This window comes from Salvelinus alpinus, chromosome 5 (genome assembly GCF_045679555.1).
Source record: "Salvelinus alpinus chromosome 5, SLU_Salpinus.1, whole genome shotgun sequence".
NCBI classification, from domain to species: domain Eukaryota; kingdom Metazoa; phylum Chordata; class Actinopteri; order Salmoniformes; family Salmonidae; genus Salvelinus; species Salvelinus alpinus.
The window spans coordinates 15,337,919-15,362,294 of NC_092090.1; the positions used below are offsets into that span (position 1 = coordinate 15,337,919).

The 24,376-nt window shown below is 40.3% G+C and overlaps 1 protein-coding gene across 2 annotated transcripts in view; it reads left to right on the forward strand.

Annotated features, from left to right (window-relative positions):
• Positions 1 to 6,288: 6,288 nt before the first annotated feature.
• LOC139575610 (neuronal acetylcholine receptor subunit alpha-7-like) overlaps positions 6,289 to 24,376 on the forward strand; it is a 72,038-nt gene continuing 53,950 nt past the window's right edge. Inside the window, exons 1-5 of one of the 2 annotated variants that reach the window (XM_071400751.1) lie at positions 6,289 to 6,576; positions 15,264 to 15,403; positions 18,417 to 18,461; positions 22,101 to 22,210; positions 23,822 to 23,901. In XM_071400751.1, the coding sequence (XP_071256852.1) occupies positions 6,519 to 6,576; positions 15,264 to 15,403; positions 18,417 to 18,461; positions 22,101 to 22,210; positions 23,822 to 23,901 (433 nt within the window). In that variant the 5' untranslated portion in view covers positions 6,289 to 6,518. The remainder of the gene's footprint in view (positions 6,577 to 15,263; positions 15,404 to 18,416; positions 18,462 to 22,100; positions 22,211 to 23,821; positions 23,902 to 24,376) is intronic. The other variant, XM_071400750.1, reaches the window with a different exon arrangement.

Consider the following 24,376-nt stretch of genomic DNA (forward strand, 5'->3'; position numbering starts at 1 on the left):
CACTGAATATCACAGTTCTGTTGTACATATTGTGATGTTTTGCCGACAGCCTAACTCTCGTTAGATGAATTAAATGTCAGCTGATGATTTAGCCTCACGGCCAACAGCTCTACTTCTCCAGCTGATCTGTGCACTGTAGAATAGATACACTGTAGAATAGATACTGTAGAATAGATGCACTGTAGAATAGATGCACTGTAGAATAGATACACTGTAGAATAGATGCACTGTAGAATAGATGCACTGTAGAATAGATGCACTGTAGAATAGATACACTGTAGAATAGATGCACTGTAGAATAGATGCACTGTAGAATAGATACACTGTAGAATAGATACACTGTAGAATAGATGCACTGTAGAATAGATGCACTGTAGAATAGATGCACTGTAGAATAGATGCACTGTAGAATAGATACACTGTAGAATAGATACACTGTAGAATAGATGCACTGTAGAATAGATGCACTGTAGAATAGATACACTGTAGAATAGATACACTGTAGAATAGATACACTGTAGAATAGATGCACTGTAGAATAGATGCACTGTAGAATAGATACACTGTAGAATAGATACACTGTAGAATAGATACACCGTAGAACAGATACACCGTAGAATAGATACACTGTAGAATAGATGCACTGTAGAATAGATGCACTGTAGAATAGATACACTGTAGAATAGATACACTGTAGAATAGATACACTGTAGAATAGATACACTGTAGAATAGATACACTGTAGAATAGATACACTGTAGAATAGATACACTGTAGAATAGATACACTGTAGAATAGATACACTGTATAATAGATGCACTGTAGAATAGATGCACTGTAGAATAGATGCACTGTAGAATAGATACACTGTAGAATAGATACACTGTAGAATATATGCACTGTAGAATAGATACACTGCAGAATAGATACACTGTAGAATAGATACACTGTGTCAGCAGGTTTCAGTAGTTCAATTGTGTCAAGATGAATGAGCAGACAGTACTGCTCTTAGATACGGTATAACAACCACAATATGACGGAGTATCATTTCTGTCTTGGCTGTGAAGTCTGCAGTATGAAAAACACAAGGGAAGCAACATAAACAATGATTTATGAGAAGTTCTCTACAGGTCTGATCTATTAAATGGTATTACTGTTCCATTTCTCCATAGTTCAAACGCTTAACAATTTAGTTATTGTGGTGGGTCATTCTTGAATTGTGGTGGAAATGCTGTCCTTTGACTTTGGAACTATGTAAAAACACTTTACAATTACAAAAACATAACAATTACTAAATGTTCAGTTTTATTTAACTGTTTAATAACAAAACATGTGTACATCCTTTATACTGGAACACATCTATTTGTATGCATTGTAGAAACTACTGGGGGCCAGCAAATTGGTTTGTGCCACTGGTGATGTGTAGTGACATGGTTTTACGATTTAGAGCCAAGGAAGCAGCTACTCTTCCTGGGATCCAACCAGGCTTAAAGCATCACAACAAAACACAACAGCAACCTACATCCTCAATCAAACAATACATCATAAAAGGGTATTATTCTAATGTGAGGCAGAGGTGTCAGGGAGGGACAGAACGATCGGTCAGGGATACACCAAAACACATTCCTGGTGTTGTAGTAAGGACACTACAACAAGAAAAGCACTGTCCAAATACGTCCAGTTGAACATCTTCCACAACTTGTATGCTCAGCCCAACCAGCTCTTTAAAATAATCCTTAAAGGGGCAGTCGGCAGCTCCTACATCAATGTTTGTATAAATACATTTATTTTATATACTCATTGATTCTTGAAAAACTTAACTTATAAATGTCTCATGAGCTTAGTTCAACTGTCACACCCCATCAAAACCCAACATAGAAGCTTGTTTTACTCCTATGTTTGTAAACAATGAAAATGTAAACAAACACTGTAGCCTCAACTTGGTTAAAACTATAATTTTGATATCATAGATGGTCAGTCCTGTCATCCATAGCTCTGTCTATGAATTAGGTGGTTACATTTCTCCATCCCCATCCCTCAGAAATACTTTTTTCAACTGCTGATTGCTCCTTTAACAATTTGGACTGACCAACCAGAACAATTCCATGCTTAGGAGAGAATAGACAAACAGTGCCTTCAGAAAGTATTCAGACCACTTGACTTTTTTTCACATGTTACATTACATTTTCCCCCTCATCAATCTACACACAATACCCCACAATGACAAAGCAAAAACAGGTTTTTAGAATTTTTTTCACATTCATTAAAAATAAAAAACAGAAACACTTTATTTACATAAGAATTCAGACCTTTTGGTATGAGACTCGAAATTGAGCTCAGGTGCATACTGTTTCCATTGATCATCCTTGAGATGTTTCTACAACTTGATTGGAGTCCACCTGTGGTAAATTCAATTGATTGGATATGATTTGGAAAGGCACACACCTGTCTATATAAGGTCCAACAGTTGACAGTGCATGTCAGAGCAAAATCCAAGCCATGAGGTCGAAGTAATTGTCCGTAGAGCTCCAAGACGACAGGATTGAGTCGAGGCACAGATCTGGGGAAGGGTACCAAAACATTTCTGCACCATTGAAGGTCCCCAAGAACACAATGGCCTCCATCATTCTTAAATGGAAGAAGTTTGGAACCACCAAAGACTCTTCCAAGAGCTGGCCGCCCGGGCCAAACTGAGCAATCAGTTATAGGTTTGAAGAACTCCTCAGGACATTTCCTCACACAGTATTATAGACAGACCTTGATTTTCATCTCAAGAAAGCCTTTGATGTTTTTTTCTCTCTGTCCATCCTTGTAGCCACATTCAAAGGGTAAGAAAGAGAACATTAGTGGTTGGTATTCCGCAAATACATATGCAAATACACTTCAATAATGAACACAAATAGGCACGCTCATTACATTATGGAAACAGAACAAAACTGTCATTCTCTTGGACGATCACTAGATGTCACCTCATCTTTAAAATAGAATATCCGTATCGGTGTTCCCTTTTGAGCATACATTTATACATTTTATGTTGGAGTGTTGTTTGTGAATGGAAATAGAAGAAACAAATGCAGTTCTGTCCAGCTGATATGTCATCAGAGCAGATATGTCATCAGAGCAGATATGTCATAAGAGCTGATATGTCATCAGAGCAGATATGTCATCAGAGCAGATATGTCATAAGAGCTGATATGTCATAAGAGCTGATATGTCATCAGAGCAGATATGTCATCAGAGCAGATATGTCATCAGAGCAGATATGTCATAAGAGCTGGTATGTCATAAGAGCTGATATGTCATCAGAGCAGATATGTCATCAGAGCAGATATGTCATCAGAGCTGATATGTCATAAGAGCTGATATGTCATCAGAGCAGATATGTCATCAGAGCTGATATGTCATAAGAGCAGATATGTCATAAGAGCTGATATGTCATAAGAGCTGATATGTCATCAGAGCAGATATGTCATCAGAGCAGATATGTCATCAGAGCTGATATGTCATCAGAGCTGATATGTCATCAGAGCAGATATGTCATCAGAGCAGATATGTCATCAGAGCTGATATGTCATCAGAGCTGATATGTCATAAGAGCTGATATGTCATCAGAGCAGATATGTCATCAGAGCAGATATGTCATCAGAGCTGATATGTCATAAGAGCTGATATGTCATAAAACATATCAGAGAGAACGGTTTGTCATAGAGAAACTCTGCTCACTCAGAGGCCCCGCCCAAGTGAACAGACATTGGTTGTAAACTATGAAACACGCCCTTCTCTTCACCCCGATATAAGCCCGTTGATGAAAATCCAACTTGGTGTTCCAAGGACGAGAGGACGGCGGTCCCCACGTTGAAAGGGCTAAGACAAGAACCTAACGAAATTAGCATTGAATTTCAACGTGAAGATGACGATCAACACGCCTAAAGGATGAATTTCGACTATACCAGCCAGAATATAGCATGAGCTTAAAGTATGGCAACTTGGTGTAAACTTTGAACTCTTATTCACTAAAGAAGTGATACCTCCTAGCCGATTGAGTTAGCCGCAGCAACGGTAAACTTGGGCTAGGAGAGGACGGACAGAGTATCCATTCTACCACGCTCCAGTTCACCACTAGACATTCTTCAGAAGACAAGAGATCCATGCTGGACAACCCGGCCTTCTATCTACGACCAATCTACCGAAGCGCAGCTCAAAGTAAATATTTATTGCATTTTCCTTTTTCATATGGGCAGTTATTTAGAATGCTAAATAAAATACTGTATTTACGATAGCATAGCTTCTCCCTTTGTTACTCAGTCTCCCCGCTCTTTCACTCAAACCCAATCCCCTTTCTTTGTGTAACCAGCCGTAATATCTGTTCCGTCCGCTAGGGACGTTTTCCTTTATGACAATTAGTATTCAATGTATGATCTATTCTGTGTACATGTAATTCTGTGTGATTATTTAGGTATTTAGTAAATAAATAATTAAACCACATTTTGTATTGCTGATTCAACCTGTTAGCCAGGGTTCGTGAAGATAACCAAGAATTTACAACTTTCAGATGAGACTGAATAAGGTGAGGATTAAATATTGAGTGCTACTGATGCAAAAGATTACTAGGTCTTTAAGAGTTTATTCGGAAGATAACAGCTCTATAAACATTCTTTCGTGGTGCCCCAACTTTCTAGTTAATTACATTTATCTGATTAGCTTAATCAGGTAATATTAATTACAGAGAAATTATTTTATAGAATAGCATGTCATATCACTTAATCCGGCATAGCCAAAGACACGACAATGAGCAGAAAAAAAAGATCCCAGACATTTCCCATACGCACAATGTAAAATGTAAAATGGGTTTACATCCTTGTTAGCAAGCATTTCTCCTTTGCCAAGATAATCCATCCACCCTACAGGTGTGGCATATCAAGAAGCTGACTAAACAGGATGATCATTACACAGGTGCACCTTGTGCTGGGTACAATGAAAGGTCACTCTAAAATGTGCAGTTTTGTAACACAACACAATGCCACAGATGTCTCAAGTTTTGAGGGAGCAAGCAATTGGAATGTCCACCAGAGCTTTTTCCAGTGAATTGAATGTTCAATTCTCTATCATAAGGCGCCTCAACGTCGTTTTAGAGAATTTGGCAGTATGTCCAACCGGCCTCACAACCACAGCCCATGTATGCCCAGGACCTCCACATCTGGCTTCTTCACCTTTGGGATCATCTGAGACCAGACACCCGGAGAGCTGATGAAACTGAGGAGTATTTCTGTTTGTAATAAAGCCCTTTTTTGGGGAAAAACTGGGCCTGGCTCCCCAGTGGGTGGGCTTGGCTCCCAAGTGGGTGGGCCTATGCCCTTCCAGGCCCACCCATAGCTGTGCCCCTGCCCAGTCATGTGAAATCCATAGATTAGGGCCTAATGAATTCATTTAAATTTCCTTATATGAACTGTAACTCAGTAAAATCATTGAAATTGTTGCATTTATATTTTTGGCTTAGCAGGCTAAGGTGTTGTTCTGGTGTACAGAACAGCAGGTTCCAACCCTGTCATTACACTAGTCTAAAATCAATGCGCAGAGAGCCCGACATGTCTAGGTTGTACGGTGGTGCTGGGTGGTGTTGTGTTGCTGTCCTGGTTCATGCCTCCAGGAAGCAATTTGCATACATTAAACATGTTTTAAAAATGCTAAATTAGGCAGTTGGAAAATGAAAACAGGCACTTTCCATTTCCCTTTGCACATTGCATTTGCCATTTTCTGTGTACCATTACCTGCTTACCATTTTCTGTTTATCATTTACCATTTTCATTAAACATTTCGCTTTCCATTTTCCATTTTTCAATTAACCATTTTCAGTTTAAAATTTTAATTAAGTTTATTGTGGCAAAAATAATGCCCACTAATTTGAAAATATAAATACGTTTATCATTTTCACATTCCAATTTAGCATTTCATTTTCAAAGTGGCACTGATTATCCTCCACATCAGCATGGTGTCAGAGAAAAATCCAATCAACTGCGTTACTGAAAGAAATGAGAAAACATTCAGATACACTTCAGAAGTCATGTTTTAATAGCCTGAACATTTACTTTGACATTTCCCTATTCGAAGTAACATGTAGACATCATTTGACAAGCACAAGTGCTGTGCGTAAAGTTTGGCCACTGTAGCCATCATCAACATTGCTGCATGCGTTAACTAGTCATGTGGCACAATGTCTCCGGTAATAGTGACAATGGTTTACTTTACTGCACTTTTGGGAAAGGCAACAGCAAGTCTGTCACTGCAGCGCAATGTGACAGACCCCTCTCTTGTCAAACATATTTAGTAGGAGGGGCGGCGGTGGCGGCTTTATCCAGGTCCCAGTCCCACTGCTGCCGCCTCCTCCGCTCATATCTCTTACAGCCTTCACACTTCAGTGAGGAAGACTATGGAGGATGATCAGTGATGTTTGATATTTTTATGAATTAAAATACATCCGGAGTTCAGCGGGTCTATGCCAGACACTTCTATTGAACGCAATGATGGGTCCATGGAATGCTCTCCTCTACATTGCAGTCACTGTCTGCCTATTGCAAGGTAAGAACTAATGCATGTATTTTAATTGTATTGTTATGTGCGTCCTAAATGTTCATTAGATGTGTTATTGGTGTTCAGTGCTGCTTTCAAATCAAGTTGTTGGTCAACGTCAGTTGTGTACATGTACATACATACAGTGAATACATTTTGACAGTTACTGTGCTGAACATACTGTATCACTCCATGTTTTCAATGCATGTATCCTAGCAACCACTGTCTGATCCTAATCTATCCATGTATTACTACTGTCTATTCAGATGTTGAATCCCAGGACTGCTTCAACAGGCTTGATTCAGGCTGCTACTCAAAATCTGACATAAAAAGTTTTAAATTAATATATCATATGACAGCTTATAAATAGATTATAATTAGATGCTGTGTTTACATCAGCAACATCACTATGCAGATGGCTTTTGCAGGCACAAAGAGAATGAACAATGACTTATGTGCCATGCATTTACATGTAGTTACGACCAGTAAGCCTAGTTAGTTATTCCGCATTGGAACTGTGATGAAAGCATGCACTCCATATAACAAGGTGTGGACATGATCTGCATATTCAAGACAGTGAGAAATAAATTAAGCAACAATCTATTGTGAGAAAATTATGAGAAACAACCTTTGTTTGGACAGATATGATATACACTTAAACTTATATATGGTATACACCTCAACTTATATATGGTATACACCTCAACTTATATATGGTATACACCTCAACTTATATATGGTATACACCTCAACTTATATATGGTATACACCTCAACTTATATATGGTATACACCTCAACTTATATGGTATACACCTCAACTTATATATGGTATACACCTCAACTTATATATGGTATACACCTCAACTTATATGGTATACACCTCAACTTAGCTATGGTATACACCTCAACTTATATATGGTATACACCTCAACTTATATATGGTATACACCTCAACTTATATATGGTATACACTTCAACTTATATATGGTATACACTTCAACTTATATATGGTATACACCTCAACTTATATATGGTATACACCTCAACTTATATATGATATACACTTAAACTTATATATGGTATACACCTCAACTTAGCTATGGTATACACCTCAACTTATATATGGTATACACCTCAACTTATATATAGTATACACCTCAACTTATATATGGTATACACCTCAACTTATATATGGTATACACCTCAACTTAGATATGGTATACACCTCAACTTATATATAGTATACACCTCAACTTATATATAGTATACACCTCAACTTATATATGGTATACACCTCAACTTATATATGGTATACACTTCAACTTAGATATGGTATACACCTCAACTTATATATGGTATACACCTCAACTTATATGGTATACACCTCAACTTATATATGATATACACTTAAACTTATATGTGGTATACACCTCAACTTAGATATGGTATACACCTCAACTTATATGTGGTATACACCTCAACTTATATATGGTATACACCTCAACTTAGATATGATATACACCTCAACGTAGATATAATATATACCTCAACTTATAATCACACATAATAATAAGGAGATTAAGACCAATGACAATTTTAAGTCATAGGTCATAGGTCAATGAAATGGTCATTGTGACAAATATCGGTATTGGCAAAGCATCATATTAATTTGCTTTCCAAGGTGATGTTTCCCATTGAGTGCTGCATTGTCATGGTTGGTCACACTCCCATGTGGCTTGTAGCTCTTGTTTAAGACAAAGCTGTCACAAGATGTCATGACATGACATCCTGAGTAACAGTATTACCCACTCCCCTTCCTGCCTGTGCTTACTCTGAAAGCATATATACTCTGTCTTTCCTTGTTCATGTTTGTTTATCAGTCATATATACAGTGCATTCGGAAAGTATTCAGACCCCTTGACTTTTTCTACATTTTGTTACATTACAGCCTTATTCTAAAATTGATTAAATAGTTCGTTTTTTTCTCATGAATTTACACACAATACCCCATAATGACAAAACAAAAACAGGTTTTTAGAATTAAATATCACATTTACATAAGTATTAAGACCCTTTACTCAGTACTTTGTTCAAGCAACTTCGGCAGCGATTACAGCCTCAAGTCTTCTTGGGTAAGCTTGGCACACCTGTATTTGGGGATTTTCTCCCATTCTTCTCTGCAGATCCCCTCAAGCTCTGTCAGGTTGGATGGGGAGCATTGCTAAACAGCTATTTTTAGGTCTCTCTAGAGATGTTTGATTGGGTTCAAGTCCGGACTCTAGCTGGGCCACTTTGAAAGACATTCAAAGACTTGTGCAGAGGCGCTGAAAAACATCCCCCACAGCATGATGCTGCCACCACCATGCTTCACCGTAGGGATGGTGCCAGGTTTCCTCCAGACATAACGCTTGGCATTCAGGCCAAAGAATTCCATCTTGGTTTCATCAGACCAGAGAATCTTGTTGCTCATGGTCTGAGAGTCTTTAGGTGCCTTTTGGCAAACTCCAAGCGGGCTGTAATGTGCCTTTTACTGAGGAGTGGCTTCCTTCTGGCCACTCTACCATAAAGGCCTGATTGGTGGAGTGCTGCAGAGATGGTTGTCCTTCTGGAAGGTTCTCCCATCTCCACAGAGGAACTCTGGAGCTCTGTCAAACCATCGGCTACTTGGTCACGTCTCTGATCAAGGCCCTTATCCCCCGATTGCTCAGTTTGGCCGGGCGGCCAACTCTAGGAAGAGTCTTGGTGGTTCCAAACTTCTTCCATTTAAGAATGATGGAGGCCACTGTGTTCTTGGAGACCTTTAATGCTGCAGATCTGTGCCTCGACACAATCCTGTCTCGGAGCTCTACAGACAATTCCTTCGACCTCATGGCTTGGTTTTTGCTCTGACATGCACTGTCAACTGTGGAACCTTATATAGACAGGTGTGTGCCTTTCCAAATCATGTCCATTCAATTGAATTTACCACAGGTGAACTCCAATCAAGTTATAAAAAGCCTATAAAGGATGATCAATGGAAACAGGATGCACCTGAGCTTAATTTAGAGTTTCATAGCAAAGTATCGGAATACTTATGTAAATAAGGTATTTCTGTTTTTATTTTTAATACTTTTGCAAAAATGTCTAAAAACCTGATTTGTCATTATCAGGTATTGTGCGCAGATTGATGAGGGAAAAACATTATTTAATACATTTCTGAATACTGTTGTAACGTAACAAAATGTGGAAAAAGGGAAGGAGTCTGAATACATTCCGAATGCATTGTATACATGGAGTACACAGTGCAATGAAATGCTTACTTGCAGGTCCACATCTCGTCAGGTTCACCTCTCGTCAGGTTCACCTCTCGTCAGGTCCACATCTCGTCAGGTCCACATCTCGTCAGGTTCACATCTCGTCAGGTCCACCTCTCGTCAGGTTCACATCTCGTCAGGTTCACCTCTCGTCAGGTCCACCTCTCGTCAGGTCCACATCTCGTCAGGTCCACATCTCGTCAGGTTCACCTCTCGTCAGGTTCACCTCTCGTCAGGTTCACCTCTCGTCAGGTCCACATCTCGTCAGGTTCACCTCTCGTCAGGTCCACATCTCGTCAGGTTCACCTCTCGTCAGGTTCACCTCTCGTCAGGTCCACATCTCGTCAGGTCCACATCTCGTCAGGTCCACATCTCGTCAGGTTCACCTCTCGTCAGGTTCACCTCTCGTCAGGTTCACCTCTCGTCAGGTCCACATCTCGTCAGGTTCACCTCTCGTCAGGTTCACCTCTCGTCAGGTCCACATCTCGTCAGGTGCACCTCTCGTCAGGTGCACCTCTCGTCAGGTTCACCTCTCGTCAGGTTCACCTCTCGTCAGGTTCACCTCTCGCCAGGTTCACCTCTCGTCAGGTCCACCTCTCGTCAGGTCCACATCTCGTCAGGTTCACCTCTCGTCAGGTTCACCTCTCGTCAGGTTCACCTCCCGTCAGGTTCACCTCTCCTCTCATCAGATTCACCTCTCGTCAGGTCCACATCTCATCAGGTCCACCTCTCGTCAGGTCCACATCTCGTCAGGTTCACCTCTCGTCAGGTTCACCTCTCGTCAGGTTCACCTCTCGTCAGGTTCACCTCCCGTCAGGTTCACCTCTCCTCTCATCAGATTCACCTCTCGTTAGGTCCACATCTCATCAGATTCACCTCTCGTCAGGTCCACATCTCGTCAGGTTCACCTCTCGTCAGGTTCACCTCTCGTCAGGTTCACCTCTCGTCAGGTTCACCTCTCGTCAGGTTCACCTCTCGCCAGGTTCACCTCTCGTCAGGTCCACCTCTCGTCAGGTCCACATCTCGTCAGGTTCACCTCTCGTCAGGTTCACCTCTCGTCAGGTTCACCTCTCGTCAGGTTCACCTCTCCTCTCATCAGATTCACCTCTCGTCAGGTCCACATCTCGTCAGGTCCACATCTCGTCAGGTTCACCTCTCGTCAGGTTCACCTCTCGTCAGGTTCACCTCTCGTCAGGTTCACCTCCCGTCAGGTTCACCTCTCCTCTCATCAGATTCACCTCTCGTTAGGTCCACATCTCATCAGATTCACCTCTCGTCAGGTCCACCTCTCGTCAGGTTCACCTCTCGTCAGGTTCACCTCTCGTCAGGTTCACCTCTCGTCAGGTTCACCTCTCGTCAGGTTCACCTCTCGTCAGGTTCACCTCTCGTCAGGTTCACCTCTCGTCAGGTTCACCTCTCGTCAGGTTCACCTCTCGTCAGGTTCACATCTCGTCAGGTCCACCTCTCGTCAGGTTCACCTCTCGTCAGGTTCACCTCTCGTCAGGTTCACCTCTCGTCAGGTTCACCTCTCCTCTCATCAGATTCACCTCTCGTCAGGTCCACATCTCGTCAGGTCCACATCTCGTCAGGTCCACCTCTCGTCAGGTTCACCTCTCGTCAGGTTCACCTCTCGTCAGGTTCACCTCTCGTCAGGTTCACCTCCCGTCAGGTTCACCTCTCCTCTCATCAGATTCACCTCTCGTTAGGTCCACATCTCATCAGATTCACCTCTCGTCAGGTCCACATCTCGTCAGGTTCACCTCTCGTCAGGTTCACCTCTCGTCAGGTTCACCTCTCGTCAGGTTCACCTCTCGTCAGGTTCACCTCTCGTCAGGTTCACCTCTCGTCAGGTTCACCTCTCGTCAGGTTCACCTCTCGTCAGGTTCACCTCTCGTCAGGTCCACATCTCGTCAGGTCCACATCTCGTCAGGTTCACCTCTCGCCAGGTTCACCTCTCGCCAGGTTCACCTCTCGTCAGGTTCACCTCTCGTCAGGTTCACCTCTCGTCAGGTTCACCTCTCATCAGGTTCACCTCTCGTCAGGTTCACCTCAACAGGTTCAGCAGCAAAAATAGAAGAAAGGAAAGAGTAATACTAAAATGTAATTGTCTGCAGTCCATTTAGTAAGACCTCCGCTCTGGAGTCTCCAGTCTATTTGCAATACCTAATTGAATTCTCGGAGGGAGAGAGAGATCGAGAGATTAAGAGTGAGATGTAGAGATGGAGAGAGGGGGGGAGAGAGATATAGTCTTGGCCAGCTCTCTGCTTTATCTATCTAACTGACATTGGTGGGTCTCCTAGATTTAATCAAGAAGTACAGGAGATGCTTTGTCTCCGTCCTCTGCTCCCCAGACTCCCTTCGTATTGGAAAACATCAGAAAGCTACTTTGTATTCCCGTCAGTAATATTACTAATGTACCCTGATGAATGACTGATACATCTTTACACAATAACACAGTGATGTTATCCCACTGATGGCAACACTGAAATGTGATGAAGAGGGACCGCGATCCAGAGGGGAATCAGACCGGAGACAAAGAACAAGCTTTTATCTGATCTTCCAGTTCTGAGAGCCTCTGTATGCGACCTGGGTAACTGATGAGGGACATAGATGTTTTCTTACAGAACTTAGAAACAATTTCAAAATAGACAGTGAACCCTTGAGCTCTCCGAGCAACCAAATCAATGGAGTAAAGTGCTTTCCCAGAGGTGGTTCTGGGTAATTGGGTTTTGGATATCAGAAAAGTAAGTAGCCATCCGGCGTCTGAAGCGCCTTAAAATAGAGTAAGACCTTTTCAGAGAATTTAAGAGGGAGGACTCTGAATGAACTGAATACACTGTGTTGTTATGGTCCATGTGCAGCCGGGAGAAAACACCTGGGTTCTGTTCAGTGCAGCGCACCGTGACAATGTTTTGCAATAGTAAACAAAAATCTGTGATCTCATTGGACAATTTTAGGTAGTTTCAAAACGTTTTTTTCTGTACTGAACACAACCATGGACATTTATTCCAATGACTGGTACTGTAGAAGGGCTTAGTAAGACATTAGAGATACTGAGGTACTGAGAGTTATAGGGTGTCAGTATGCTTCTAGCTGAATCTAGCTGGAGAACGTTTGATGAGCCTCTTGGATCAATAAGCAAGCATCCAAATGAGCTGGACCGGCTGTCCACCAGGTGGTTTATAGTCTCTCTCAATCTCTCTCTCTCGCTCTCTCTCTCATTCTCTCTCTCTCTTGCTCTCATTCAATCTAGCTCTCATTCTTTCTCTCTCTCATTCTCTCTCTCTCTCTCATTCTCTCTCTCATGCTCTCTTTCTCATACTCTCTCTCTCTCTCTCTCAAGCTGCTTTATTGGCATGAAAAACGTTATCAATATTGCCTATAATATACACTGTAATAAAATAGTAAAGAATAAAGAAGAATAATATAAAATGGTAGTAAATAATAATACAAAACAATTCTAAAAATAACAACAATAATATGGTAACAGTCAATAGTAGAAATATAATACATAGAAAAGGCTAAACATGGAAAATTAAACTAGAACTAACTTAGAACTAACTGTCATTGTAAGGATCTGGGTGTAGCTGGTGCAGAGGAGTCAGGCGCAGGACAGCAGAGATGAGTAACACAAGGAACTTTACTCAAAATATCTAAATACATGAAGTAACACCAGGCCCACAAACAACGGACCGAACTTACAATAAACAAACACGCACAAAAACCATGGGGAAAACAGGAGAGGGACCGACTTCGGCGGAAGTTGTGACAGTCATCCTCGCCATTACATCAGTACTGCAACTACCATCATCATTACTACTACTACTACCACCACCATCATTAAACTGCTATCATTACCATCACCCCTACTACCCATAACACTACTATTTGGAATAATAATCACAACAATAATAATAAAAGTAATAATAATAATACCACTAATAATAATAGTAATAACAATAAAACGAATAATGAGTAAGTTACTGTTTACTATGCAGATGTTATTATTCAGTGTCCCTCAAGCAAATACATATTTGTTTATTTGAATTCTTTCTTTAGAAGCAGTGCTGGTGTCCGTTTGGTTGGTTTGGTCCAACACCAGCTGACTGAGAGGGCTCGTTTCTGGGCCCAGTTCTTGGGTTTGAAGTGCTTTAAATTGGAGACTTGAATTTGGACTTTAATTTAGGTGTAGCCAAAATGTGTATGATCTTCAGATATTTTTTTCAAATATAATTCTGCATGTAGGGCTTCAATTGGATGTTTGTCCCACATTTTAAAGTCCAGTTTATTGAGTGGCCCCCAAACCTCACTTCCATAAAAAGCTATTGGTAGCATTAGGCTGTCAAATATTTTGGTCCAAATTCTAATTGGGATGTTGATTTTTTTATAATAACATTTTTATTGCATACAATGCTTTTTCTTTGAGTGCATTCATTGCCATATTAAAATTTCCCATATAAAAAATGTTGCTCTCATTCTCTCTCTCTCATGTTCTCTCTCTCGTGCTTTCTCGTTCTCATTCTCACTCTCTCATTCTCTCTCTCGTGCTTTCTCGTTCTCATTCTCACTCTCTCATTCTCTTTCTCATTCTCACTCTCTCATTCTCTCTCTCATTCTCTCTCTCTCATTCTCTCACTATATTGGAGATTAAGCGAAAAAGTGTATGGTCCATCTGCTGATCTAGTTTACAGCATTATCTAATTTTTCTGCTCTAGTTTACAGCATTATCTCATTTGCTGCTCTAGTTTACAGCATTATCTCATTTGCTGATCTAGTTTACAACTTTATCTCATTTTGCTGCTCTAGTTTACAGCTTTATCTCATTTGCTGCTCTAGTTTACAGCATTATATCATCTGCTGCTCTAGTTTACAACTTTATCTCATTTTTCTGCTCTAGTTTACAGCATTATCTCATTTGCTGCTCTAGTTTACAGCATTATCTCATTTGCTGATCTAGTTTACAACTTTATCTCATTTTGCTGCTCTAGTTTACAGCTTTATCTCATTTTCCTGCTCTAGTTTACAGCATTATCTCATTTTGCTGCTCTAGTTTACAGCTTTATCTCATTTTGCTGCTCTAGTTTACAGCTTTATCTCATTTGCTGCTCTAGTTTACAGCATTATATCATCTGCTGAACTAGTTTACAACTTTATCTAATTTTGTTGCTCTAGTTCACAGCATTATCTTATTTTGCTTTGGATCATGTATTATGTGAAAGGAATTAGTAAAAAAGCATGACCATGTTTTACCACACTGTGGTTAACAAGACATGTTATTTTCGACTGTACAACAGGGACTACATACACATCTACGTAAAGTCTATCGATCTTCAGAGAAGACCCAGCACATTTTAAAACAGAGGCTCAAATGTCTACCTCTGTTGTGCTTTTTCCCCTGGCAGTGTCCCTCCAAGGGGAGGCCCAGCGGAGGCTGTACAATGATCTTATGGCCAACTACAACCCACTAGAAAGGCCAGTGTTCAATGACACCCACTCCCTCACTGTCAACTTCAGCTTTAGTTTGATGCAGATCATGGACGTGGTGAGTTACTGTGGTACGCAAGTTAACAGAGCTGACATTTTTGTGCTAGCCCAACACTAACAAACCTGATTCAACTCAAATCAAGGGTGATTAGTTGTTTTATATTATCAGATGTGTTAGCCCTGGGCTGGAACAAAAATGTTCACCTCTGGGGTCCTTCAGGAATGGATTGAGAAACACTGGGTTGTTGTATTACTTTATTCTCTGATGATACAAACTGACATGTTCATCTATCTCTCTCTGATGTTACAAACTGACATGTTCATCTATCTCTCTCTGATGTTACAAACTGACATGTTCATCTATCTCTCTCTGATGTTACAAACTGACATGTTCATCTATCTCTCTCTGATGATACAAACTGACATGTTCATCTATCTCTCTCTGATGTTACAAACTGACATGTTCATCTATCTCTCTGATGATACAAACTGACATGTTCATCTATCTCTCTCTGATGATACAAACTGACATGTTCATCTATCTCTCTCTGATGTTACAAACTGACATGTTCATCTATCTCTCTCTGATGTTACAAACTGACATGTTCATCTATCTCTCTCTGATGATACAAACTGACATGTTCATCTATCTCTCTCTGATGATACAAACTGACATGTTCATCTATCTCTCTCTGATGATACAAACTGACATGTTCATCTATCTCTCTCTGATGATACAAACTGACATGTTCATCTATCTCTCTCTGATGATACAAACTGACATGTTCATCTATCTCTCTGATGATACAAACTGACATGTTCATCTATCTCTCTCTGATGATACAAACTGACATGTTCATCTATCTCTCTCTGATGATACAAACTGACATGTTCATCTATCTCTCTCTGATGTTACAAACTGACATGTTCATCTATCTCTCTCTGATGATACAAACTGACATGTTCATCTATCTCTCTCTGATGTTACAAACTGACATGTTCATCTATTTCTCTCTGATGATACAAACTGACATGTTCATCTATCTCTCTCTGATGATACAAACTGACATGTTCATCTATCTCTCTCTGATGTTATAAACTGACATGTTCATCTATCTCTCTCTGATGATACAAACTGACATGTTCATCTATCTCTCTCTGATGATACAAACTGACATGTTCATCTATCTCTCTCTGATGTTATAAACTGACATGTTCATCTATCTCTCTCTGATGATACAAACTGACATGTTCATCTATCTCTCTCTGATGATACAAACGGACATGTTCATCTATCTCTCTCTGATGTTACAAACTGACATGTTCATCTATCTCTCTCTGATGTTACAAACTGACATGTTCATCTATCTCTCTCTGATGATACAAACTGACATGTTCATCTATCTCTCTCTGATGATACAAACTGACATGTTCATCTATCTCTCTCTGATGATACAAACGGACATGTTCATCTATCTCTCTCTGATGATACAAACTGACATGTTCATCTATCTCTCTCTGATGATACAAACTGACATGTTCATCTATCTCTCTCTGATGATACAAACTGACATGTTCATCTATCTCTCTCTGATGTTACAAACTGACATGTTCATCTATCTCTCTCTGATGATACAAACTGACATGTTCATCTATCTCTCTCTGATGATACAAACTGACATGTTCATCTATCTCTCTCTGATGATACAAACTGACATGTTCATCTATCTCTCTCTGATGATACAAACTGACATGTTCATCTATCTCTCTCTGATGATACAAACTGACATGTTCATCTATCTCTCTCTGATGTTACAAACTGACATGTTCATCTATCTCTCTCTGATGTTACAAACTGACATGTTCATCTATCTCTCTCTGATGATACAAACTGACATGTTCATCTATCTCTCTCTGATGATACAAACTGACATGTTCATCTATCTCTCTCTGATGTTACAAACTGACATGTTCATCTATCTCTCTCTGATGTTATAAACTGACATGTTCATCTATCTCTCTCTGATGTTACAAACTGACATGTTCATCTATCTCTCTCTGATGTTACAAACTGACATGTTCATCTATCTCTCTCTGATGATACAAACTGACATGTTCATCTATCTCTCTCTGATGATACAAACTGACATGTTCATCTATCTCTCTCTGATGTTACAAACTGACATGTTCATCTATCTCTCTCTGATGTTACAAACTGACATGTTCATCTATCTCTCTCTGATGATACAAACTGACATGTTCATCTATCTCTCTCTGATGATACAAACTGACATGTTCATCTATCTCTCTCTGATGATACAAACTGACATGTTCATCTATCTCTCTCTGATGATACAAACTGACATGTTCATCTATCTCTCTCTGATGTTATAAACTGACATGTTCATCTATCTCTCTGATGATACAAACTGACATGTTCATCTATTTCTCTCTGATGATACAAACTGACATGTTCATCTATCTCTCTCTGATGTTACAAACTGACATGTTCATCTATCTCTCTGATGATACAAACTGACATGTTCATCTATCTCTCTCTGATGATACAAACTGACATGTTCATCTATCTCTCTCTGATGTTACAAACTGACATGTTCATCTATCTCTCTCTGATGATACAAACTGACATGTTCATCTATCTCTCTCTGATGATACAAACTGACATGTTCATCTATCTCTCTCTGATGTTACAAACTGACATGTTCATCTATCTCTCTCTGATGATACAAACTGACATGTTCATCTATCTCTCTCTGATGATACAAACTGACATGTTCATCTATCTCTCTCTGATGTTACAAACTGACATGTTCATCTATCTCTCTCTGATGATACAAACTGACATGTTCATCTATCTCTCTCTGATGATACAAACTGACATGTTCATCTATCTCTCTCTGATGATACAAACTGACATGTTCATCTATCTCTCTCTGATGTTACAAACTGACATGTTCATCTATCTCTCTCTGATGATACAAACTGACATGTTCATCTATCTCTCTCTGATGTTACAAACTGACATGTTCATCTATCTCTCAATGCAACAGGATGAGAAGAACCAGGTTTTAACAACCAACATATGGCTGCAGCTGGTAAGACATTTTTCCATTTGCCTGTTTTAACACGTTTAATTTCGACTATATACTATACTGTACTTGTCAATGGGTGTATCGGAGGCGAAGTCAGGTGCAGGAGAGCAGAGTATAATAGACAGGCACACTTTTATTATAGTTCCAAACATGGGAGCATCACATAAAACAAACGCACTCAAAAAAACTGAACGTAAAACTAAAGCGCCTAAACTAACACCACATAACATGAAAACAATTACACACAAAACATAATGGGAAACAGAGGGTTAAATACAAGTAGCTTGATTGGGAAATGAAAACCAGGTGTGTATGGAAACAAGACAAGACAAATGGACATATGAAAAATGTAACGGCGATGGCTAGAAAGCCGGTGATCGCCGAACGCCGCCCGAACAAGGAGAGGAGCCGAGTTCGGCGGAAGTCGTGACAGTACTATACTGCACTATACTATACTGTATTGTACTGTACTGTACAATACACTAGACTACACTACACTACACTATACAATATTATACCATACTGCAGTACACTACACCTCCATCTATCTTGCAAATTGGTCAACTCAGGAACAATAACTAAGTTACTCAGTCACACAGAACTGAATGACGTTTATGTTTGATGACAGTAAGCCCTCTCCCGCTCTCGCCTCATCAGCAAACTGTAAGAATGTTGTGTTGGCTGTTTTAAATCACCTTAACGAATGGACAACCTCCAGACAGTCAGTCCTTCATAGAGCCACTCCATAGACCTTATAGATAGATTTGACCTTACTCCAGAAATAGGCTATTATAGTATCCCTCTGATAACTATCCATTGTCTGTGGCTCAACCCACTGGTGGGGAAGACATAGTTACATTAACACAATGAAATCTATACAAACCAACATCCATCTCTAAACTCATGGTGATACACCTGAAACCCCACCTCTTTAAGGAATACCTAGGATAGGATAAAGTAATCCTTCTAACCCCCCCCTCCCCCTTAAAAGAGTTAGATGCACTATTGTAAAGTGGTTGTTCCACTGGATATCATAAGGTGAATGCACCAATTTGTAAGTCGCTCTGGATAAGAGCGTCTGCTAAATGACTTAAATGTAAAATGTAAATGTCATGGGGCGGCAGTGTAGCCTAGTGGTTTGAGCATTGGACTAATAACCGAAAGGTTGCAAGTTCGCATCCCCGATCTGACAAGGTACAAATCTGTCGTTCTGCCCCTGAACAAAGCAGTTAACCCACTGTTCCTAGGCCGTCATTGAAAATAAGAATTTGTCATTAACTGACTTGCCGAGTTAAATAAAGGTAAAATAAACTTGGAGGTCATCTGTTTGAGCACCCAGGACAGCTTGCTAAAGAAAGTAATTGAGACCGTGTTGATATTGCTACACTTACAGTACATTCCTAAGGTGGTGTAACCTCTATCTGTTATGTCTGCTAACACTTATTGATTACAACATGACTGCCAACCTCCCATATAAAGAATGAAAACTGACGATACACTGGCTAAAAAGCATGAACATGTAATTATTTGACAGGGTATGCTTAGTCATGCTCCATACTAGGGCTCCGTTTGTTGTGATGTGTCATGGCAGGCAACAGTCTGGTGTTGTTGAAATGATAAACAGTCCATGCTACCCATCTCAAATCTCAAAGTATGATACAGGATGTGTAGGCCATTGTAAGATTCATTACCTTTTCAAACCAATCATTTACAAACTGATTGATAATGGTCACTATGTCCATGACTTGTTTAGTCATCCACATTTGGATTAAAATTGGAATATACAGGTAACTGCCAGAATAAAGGAAACACCAACATAACGTGTCTTAATAGGGCGTTGGCCTGCCAGAATAGCTGCAATGCACCTTGGCATAGATTCTAGAAGTGGAACTATTGGAGGGATGTGACACCATTCTTCCACAAGAAATTCCATAATATAGTGGTGGACAACGCTGTGTCAGGCATCCTGAATCTCCCATTAGTGTTCAATTGGGTTGAGATCTGGTGACTGAGACACACACACACACACACACACACACACACACACACACACACACACACACACACACACACACACACACACACACACACACACACACACACACACACACACACACACACACACACGCACACATTTTAAACGCCCTATGCTCCTTTGAGACCCCTCTTTCAAAGTCATTGAGGCATTTTTATACATGGCCCTAAGCATGATGGGATGTTAATTGCTTAATTAACTCAGGAACCACATCTGTATGGAAGCACCTGCTTTCAATATACAGTACTTTGTATCCCTCATTTACTCAAGTGTTTCCTTTATTTTGGCAGTTAAATGTAGATCTTAGAAAAGATTGGAACATAGCCTTAATCCCATAAAATGTTTATTCCTTGATACAGTTGTTTATTATAGACTGGGACAGATTATAATCTGATCTGCTCTGGGTGTTTAATAAAGACTGGGACAGATTCTAATCTGATCTGCTCTGTGTGTTTAATAAAGACTGGGACAGATTCTAATCTGATCTGCTCTGTGTGTTTAATAAAGACTGGGACAGATTCTAATCTGATCTGCTCTGTGTGTTTAATAAAGACTGGGACAGATTCTAATCTGATCTGCTCTGTGTGTTTAATAAAGACTGGGACAGATTCCAATCTGATCTGCTCTGGGTGTTTAATAAAGACTGGGACAGATTCTAATCTGATCTGCTCTGGGTGTTTAATAAAGACTGGGACAGATTCTAATCTGATCTGCTCTGTGTGTTTAATAAAGACTGGGACAGATTCTAATCTGATCTGCTCTGGGTGTTTAATAAAGACTGGGACAGATTCTAATCTGATCTGCTCTGTGTGTTTAATAAAGACTGGGACAGATTCTAATCTGATCTGCTCTGGGTGTTTAATAAAGACTGGGACAGATTCTAATCTGATCTGCTCTGGGTGTTTAATAAAGACTGGGACAGATTCTAATCTGATCTGCTCTGTGTGTTTAATAAAGACTGGGACAGATTCTAATCTGATCTGCTCTGTGTGTTTAATAAAGACAGGGACAGATTCTAATCTGATCTGCTCTGGGTATTTAATAAAGACAGGGACAGATTCTAATCTGATCTGCTCTGGGTGTTTAATAAAGACAGAGTTCTGTCAGCAACACCCTTATAGTCCCACAGGAGGCTGCTGATGGGAGGACGGCTCATAATAATGTATTGAATAGAGTTAATGGAATGGTATCAAACACATGGAAACCAGTTGTTCCATTCTAGCCATTACTATGAGCCCGTCCTCCCCAATTAAGGTTCCGGCAGCTGCCTGTGCCTTAGACATAACAAGCAGTAATACAAACAGTTAGTCATGACAAACAGCTATAGTTAACACTCCTACACTTCTTATACCCTTTAAAGATGTTCCTTTTTAACAGCTTCTCAATTGTTGCTATGCAATGCCTGATTTCCCCAGTTACCACAAAACTTTGACCATTTCCATTTTCAGATTAATCTGCATAGATGGATACTTTGTTAATCAAACCATGATTAGGTTCAACAAGCGATGCGAGGCCACAGAACCTCCCACTAATCGATTTAGCTTGTCTGGTAACGTGTGTGGAGGAGTGGTGAGAATATGATGAGTGTATTATGTCTCTCTCTCCAGTACTGGAATGATTATTACCTGCAGTGGAATCAGTCTGAGTACCCTGGGGTGGACAATGTGAGATTCCCTGATAGCCAAATCTGGAAGCCAGACATCCTGCTGTATAACAGGTTAGTACTATACCAGTAATCTTGGACCCCATAAGGAATTCTTGCTCAATAGAGCTGGCCAACTCCATTACTATGGCCTCTAATGTATTACCATGAGGTGGAAGCAGGACTTATATAGTTTGTAAGACAGGTGTTGAGCTCATACCTCTTGTACATGAAATGCTTTTGAACATATTGCAATATGACAGTGTTGGTTTGAGGAAATAAACTATTTTCCTAACATTGGAAATGTACAATAGATTATAAGATTATAGATTAGAGATTATGATAGCATGAACTGCTTCTTTAGGAGCCAGCCTGATCTCGTGAGCTTACAGAATGATGTGCAATTTAAGTAAGGCTGGCCAGCAAGGCTATTCTTCATGCAATAAAAGTCAGAAAAAAGCAAAAGAGTATTTCACCAAAAATGCAGATTTCCATATGCTATTGTATACCATTAACCCTCATAGGCTTTCTTCAAGGACAATCACCGTGATGAAAATGGAAATAAATGTAAATAAAATGGTAACAGCAGAACCCCTTGCCTGTTTCCCCCTGATGCAGAACCAACATTCTCATCCCTATCTGTCACTGGTCTACTGCACAAAGCCTTAGTTTCACCCCAGTCGATTACATTCCACTACGGTGGCTCTTTGCCTCCCGTGGAATGGCAACTCTTTTAACTTGAGCTCACCTTCCTCCATTCCTATTGAAACCCTTGGGAGTTCATTTGGAGGAGTGCCTTATGTGTTGCAAGAGACAGAGCTCTACACTGACTAGGCCATCTCTAGGGGAATGTAGCTGTTTGCTATGCTGCAACAAAGGAACCATACTGCAGGTCTTCTATCACACGCTAACCTAGAAAACAATGAGGCAGGAATACTCATTTCCAAGGCAGGCATATCTTTTTAACTTTTTAACACCAGCTACAGTATTGGAATTGATACATGCCTATACATTAATGTAGTGGTTCCCAACCCTCTTGTAATGTTGTAACTTTAATGTGTTACAGAGTTAATGTTTAAGTTAATTCATTGAGCTGTATCTAAAGATATTTCTTTACAGTTATTTACATATGTAATTGTATTGGTTAGTATTGAATTACGCTTTTGACTGCAAGTTCCAGAATGCCTTGCGACAGGAAGTAGAGAGTGAACGCGCTAGTTAAGTTCAATTAATAAGGTGATTACGTTTGGCTCCTTTGCGCTAGCATCTTAGCATTGCTTTGTAGAATCTAAAGTTGTTAAATGTAACGTGATCAAGAATTATTACTAAAAGAAGCTTTCATATCAAACCCGACGTCCCGAGTCATTACTTTGAAGATAGTTAATCTATATGTAATGGCCTGCCAACCGCTCCAGTGCAAGCACACCTAATTCCACTAGTCAACCAATCAGAACACCTAATTCCACTAGTCAACCAATCAGCACACCTAATTCCACTAGTCAACCAATCAGAACACCTAATTCCACTAGTCAACCAATCAGCAAGGCAATCATTTGTTAAATCAGCTGTGCTACTGTGGTGTTGGAATGTAACTCGTATTTGGGATGGCTGGGCATCCCCAAGGAGCGGGTTTGGGAACGACTGCACTAATGCCCACTAACTGAACACATCCATGTTCTCCCATAGTGCCGACGAGAGGTTTGATGCTACCTTCCATACCAATGTGTTGGTCAACTCCTCTGGGTCCTGCTCCTACTTGCCTCCAGGTAAGTATAGCTCAAGTACAATCCCTGGATATCCATATTCAATACCTTCCACATTAACTCTGTTTTCCCAAGTCAGTTCCACTGAACCATAAAAGCTCACCTTCTATGGTTTGGACCTGTTCCGTTGGTTCTGGGGTCTAAGCTAGATGCCCTCAATCTCACCCAAATTATCATGGAACCTACCAGGTACAACCCCAAATCCGTAAACACGGGCACCCTCATAGATATCATCCTGACCAACCTGCCCTCTAAATACACCTCTGCTATCTTCAACCAGGATCCCAGTGATCACTGCCTCATTGCCTGCGTCCGTAATGGGTCTGCGGTCAAACGACCACCCCTCATCACTGTCAAACGCTCCCTAAAACACTTCAGCGAGCAGGCCTTTCTAATCGACCTGGCCCGGGTATCCTGGAAGGATATTGACCTCATTCCGTCAGTAAAGGATGCCTGGTTATTCTTTAAATGTGCTTTC